Source organism: Punica granatum, chromosome 5 (assembly GCF_007655135.1).
Source record: "Punica granatum isolate Tunisia-2019 chromosome 5, ASM765513v2, whole genome shotgun sequence".
NCBI classification, from domain to species: Eukaryota; Viridiplantae; Streptophyta; class Magnoliopsida; order Myrtales; family Lythraceae; genus Punica; species Punica granatum.
In genome coordinates, this window is record NC_045131.1 from 7,209,443 (window position 1) to 7,214,538 (window position 5,096).

Genomic DNA, 5,096 nt, shown 5'->3' on the forward strand with positions numbered 1-5,096 from the left:
ATGGAACAGGGTCCAAATCAAAGGGCGATCAACAACGTTAGGGTACTGGCATGGCGTGATATGATCACATTGACATAAAACCATCTAATTAATTTATTCTTTTTTCTTAATTTAGCTATTATAAGCTATGGATTTGACAAAACAGAACAATCAATCAATTATTAATTATCGTGCGGGGGTGGGGGCGTGTTGTGTTGTGTTGCCTGCTCGATAAATGCTGGAGACGACGAAAATAAAAAGATCATAGTAATGGTCGTTTCCCCCTACACCACCTGCGAAGACGTCAAACGCTCTGCGACGAGCCCACCCCTAAACCCAAACATATCATCATTCTCTCTACTTCTTCACTCATCGATCACTTCCATTCTCTGCTACTTCTCCGATCATTATATCAGCTTCATTCCCCCTTCCATCCGCCATTGCAGTCCACCTCTCTGCACTCTCTCTCTCTCACTGTGTGTGACTCAGTCTCTGTCTCTGCATTTATTATTAAATCTCTCAAAAAGCCTTTGGGTAGAGCACAAATCAATGCACTTGCAGAAGAGAACCCCACAGGTAGAAGATGAAATGAAATCTTCCACGGAGGAAGCTGACGCCCTGCTAGCAGCCACCTCCTCCCCCAACCACCATATGCGCCTCTGATCCTTCCCCCCTCTGGAAATACGAAACTTAAGCCACCTTTTCTTTTCTTCCTTTTTTTATTTTTTTCAAATAAAAAAAAAACTTGTTCTTGGGTTTGCAAAAACTCCAAAAAGGCAATGCCTTTTCAATCTTTGATCTCCCCAATCTCTCAGAATCCCAACGCCTCGACCTCTCCCTACCCCCCTTCTTCTTCTTATTGGTCTCTTCCACTGTGCTGTTAACACCAAATGAGTTGTTATCCCCTTCATTTTCATGGCCGCTTGTGCTCTGGTCAGCTCCTCCGACGCTGATAACTCCGCCTCCCCCAACACCCACATGAGCACCACCGGCAGCAACCTCCACTACCACTACCACACCGACCCCCTCCTCCTCCTCAACGCTGCCGCCCCGCCTCTTCCTCCTCCTCCTGCTGCTGCCGCCTTTCCTCACCCCAACTCCCTCCTCCAGCTTCAGCAGCAACAGTACTACAACAGCATCAGCGGCGCTAGGATGGTGAGGAAGCGGATGGCGTCAGAGATGGAGGCGGCCCACGTCACCAGTGCTGGAGCCGGAGGGGATGCCTACTTCCGGTTCTCCCAACGGGGCGGGGCAAACCCTAACGGCCTCGACGGCGACTCGGTGCAGTCGTTTCAGAGTCATACCCCCAACACCGCCATTACCCTCCCCAACCACTCCACCACTACTGCTGCTACGAGTCTGACCGCGACATCACCCTGCTCCGCGTTTTTATCCCCTGCGGCCGTGACCACCGCCACCACTCCTGCACCCGCCCCCCTCCCATACATCGACACCTCCCTCCCTCCTCCCGCCAATCATCTCACCTCTCCCGCTGCCGCGGAGGCGCCCGCCCTCTGCGTCTTCTCCGGGCTGCCCCTCTTCCCGCCGGATAGGACCCGCTCCTCCTCCGCTGCCGTCGCGACTCCCGTCGCGTCCTCGGCAGGTAACATGGACGATGGCTCTACCGCGACGTGGGTTGACGGCATCATTAAGGACCTCATCCACAGCTCCAGCAACGTGTCGATCCCTCAGCTCATACAGAACGTTCGGGACATCATCTACCCCTGCAACCCTAGCCTCGCCTCCGTCCTCGAGTTCCGGCTTCGATCCTTGACCGAGCCGGTGGCTTCCGCCGCCTCCATTCTTCCTCGCCAGAGGCAGTATAACCAGTTCGGCAGCTCGAGCCTCCGGCTCAACCTCGACTCCACCGCCCTCGACAGCATCCCTTACCACTCGGATCTCGCCGCCTACCTGAACTACCCGGTTCCGCTGCCCTCGACCGCTCCTGCGGTCCCCCGTCTCGATGAGCGCCCGGTGCCTCCCCCTGAGCCCCAGCCCGAACCACTGCCCCGGCACCAGCAGCAACCGCAGCAGCAGGCACCGGAGTCAGAGCCCGAGAAGTCATCCCCTTCCGCGGAGGCGGCATCATCAGCAGACAATGGAACAGGCGCAACCTCTGCTGCTGCCGCAGCAGCTGCTGCAGCGGCAGCTCTTGCGAGGGAGAAGGAGGAGAAGAAGCAGAAGAAGAAGGACGAGGAGGGGCTCCATCTACTGACGTTGCTCCTCCAGTGCGCGGAGGCGGTCTCAGCGGACAATCTCGAGGAGGCCAACAGGATGCTCCTCGAGATATCAGAGCTGTCGACGCCCTACGGGACCTCGGCCCAGCGCGTGGCCGCCTACTTCTCGGAGGCTATCTCCGCCCGCCTCGTCAGCTCATGTCTGGGGATCTACGCCTCCCTACCGGCGGCCCCGCACAGCCACAAGATCTCATCCGCCTTCCAGGTCTTCAACGGCATCAGCCCCCTCGTCAAGTTCTCCCATTTCACGGCGAACCAAGCCATACAAGAAGCCTTCGAGAGGGAGGACAGGGTCCACATCATCGACCTCGACATAATGCAGGGCCTCCAGTGGCCGGGACTCTTTCACATCCTGGCCTCGAGGCCTGGCGGCCCGCCCCACGTGAGGCTGACGGGGCTGGGGAACTCCATGGAAGCGCTGGAGGCCACTGGGAAGCGGCTCGCCGAGTTCGCCGACAAGCTGGGGCTGCCCTTTGAGTTCTGCCCAGTGGCGGAGAAGGTCGGGAACTTGGACCCCGAGCGGCTCAACGTGAGCAAGAGGGAGGCCGTGGCCGTCCACTGGCTCCAGCACTCCCTCTACGACGTCACCGGCTCCGACACCAGTACGCTGTGGCTCCTGCAGAGGTAATAACATCAATCATCAAACGAATAAAAATCCCATCTTTATTATTATTTTTTTTTTCGGGACATTTGATGATTTATTAGATTATTTATGAGCTCTCAGATTATCATGACATTACATGCAAAAGATTTTATGCAAATCCCCATGCCGATACCCTTCTCAAGGTGCAATCTTTTCCGGGCACCCCTTTTCATGAAGATAAAAGCATCATATTACCCGTACAGTAAGATGCAAATCTTCTGAGTTCACACATGCAATGAGAGTGATGATTGGATCGAATTCGATTTTAAAAATCCAACCGGGTCTCATTCGGTTCGTTACTATTTCATTCGATTATGGTTCCATTCGGTAGTTTATGCGGTTCTCTCAAAACTCTTCTTTCTTAATGGTTTTCGTTTTCATTTCGCTTTCTAATCTTCAACTCTTCCATATCATTGCTACTTCCCGAATCGAAGAGACCTGATCTATCACAGAACTTTTTACCTTTCGATCAATGGGGAAAAAAAAGATGAGGTTTTTGCAGTGGTTTAATCATGACAAACCCATCAAGAACTTAAGACAAAGGGAAGTGGAATTTCCCCGGCAGATAATGTTTCTATTGGATGAAACAAACTCCTGGGACATTGAAAGATGTATGGGACTTTAACCTGTTATTGTTTCAGGGGAAAAGGATAAAGCAAAGAAAAGAAAGGGGCGGGTCCAATCTAAGCAAAACACCATCTTTTTCCACACGAAGGACTTTTCTTTTTGTTTCCATTTGTTCATTCACTTTCTAACCTGAAGGAAGCACAGCCACTTGTTTGATCTTTCGATTCTATCCCCCCTCTCTTGAGTAGCTGTAAAGCTTCTTTCCTTCCTATAATTATTGGATCTTGTTCTATCCCGCAATTTCCCGAATTGCGTACATGTTCTTCTTTTTGACCACTGGGAAGAAAAACGAAGTTCCATGTTTCTAATGCTGAGATTTCTGAAAGTTTCTGGCGAGAAAGCTGCCTCGGAAACATTGTTTTCGAGGTCGAGTTGGGTCTACTTTCTCTTCTTGGACTAACCATTGAATTGAAATGATTTCATGAATGAGTAATCAAGATACTTTACGTTGCTCATCTCGTGAAAACCTCGCATCACTCAGCAAAATATTAGAAGCATGTTTGAAAACTGTCTTTGGAAAATTGAATATCGATCATGTTATTGCTTGTTCATATTGGTGCTAGTGAGTTGAAAATTGTTTCTCAAAGACGTGGATACATGTACTACTTTTAACCATCCATGTGCTAATATGTGTTACCTGAATGTCTGGCAGAACGTTGGAAGAATCGATTTGATTTTGCATTCCATTGCTTTATTTATCGGAGTGACAGTGCATTTGTGATATCTAACTGAACAAAAAGGCCGGATGAGTACATTGGTAATGTAGTTGTTTAATGCGTTGCAGCAAGAACTTGTATGTATAGCTAATAGTGTTGTGAACTGAAAATGATCAGGTTGGCGCCAAAGGTGGTGACAGTGGTGGAGCAGGACCTCAGCCAGGCAGGGTCATTCCTGGGGCGGTTTGTGGAGGCCATCCACTACTACTCAGCCTTGTTCGACTCGCTTGGGGCCAGCTATGGAGAGGAGAGCGAGGAGCGGCATGTAGTGGAGCAGCAGTTGCTGTCCCGTGAGATCCGCAACGTCCTGGCCGTGGGTGGGCCCTCCAGAAGCACCGCTGCTGCTGTGAGATCTGGTGGCAGCTGGAGGGACAAGCTCCGGCAGGCCGGATTCAGGTCAGTGTCCCTTGCTGGCAACCCTGCCAATCAGGCCACCCTTCTCCTCGGGATGTTCTCCTGTGAAGGTTACACCCTGGTCGAGGACAACGGGACCCTGAAGCTCGGGTGGAAGGACCTGTGCCTCCTCACCGCCTCTGCATGGAGCCCCATGATCTCCTCTTCGCCAAGCCTGCACGTGAACCCGAACCCTACCCGCCATTACTCTCATTGACTTGACCCTAGGCTCCATCGAGGAAGTTGGAATAATCGGGATGGCTAGGGGTGTAATGATGCCAAAAGACCAAGCTAGGGAAAAGGATTAATCAGCTAATTAAGGATGTGATACTAGCTCACAGTCAGCCTTTTTTTTTTTTTTCATTTTGTTTTTCCTTATTTCTTACTTTTTGTACGGACGTTGTATTGTGCTCAGCATGTTTTTAATCTCTAGTCATAATTGTGAGGGCAATTATAATTTTGATGATGATTATATCGGATTTAGACTCTTCCTTTTTCTTC

The 5,096-nt window shown here is 51.0% G+C and overlaps 1 protein-coding gene across 1 annotated transcript; it reads left to right on the forward strand.

Moving 5' to 3' along the window:
- Window positions 1-266: 266 nt before the first annotated feature.
- LOC116206862 (protein SCARECROW) lies at window positions 267-5,096 on the forward strand. The gene is made up of 2 exons (XM_031539687.1): window positions 267-2,840; window positions 4,320-5,096. The coding sequence occupies exons 1-2, from the start codon at window positions 895-897 to the stop codon at window positions 4,810-4,812; spliced, it is 2,439 nt and encodes an 812-aa protein (XP_031395547.1). The 5' UTR covers window positions 267-894; the 3' UTR covers window positions 4,813-5,096.

Excerpts from the sequence above, each read along its gene's own strand:
- LOC116206862 (XM_031539687.1), top strand. The coding sequence starts at position 895 with ATGGCCGCTTGTGCTCTGGTCAGCTCCTCCGACGCTGATAACTCCGCC. Across the intron at positions 2,841-4,319 it reads ACGCTGTGGCTCCTGCAGAG|GTTGGCGCCAAAGGTGGTGA; the intron begins GTAATAACATCA and ends GAAAATGATCAG.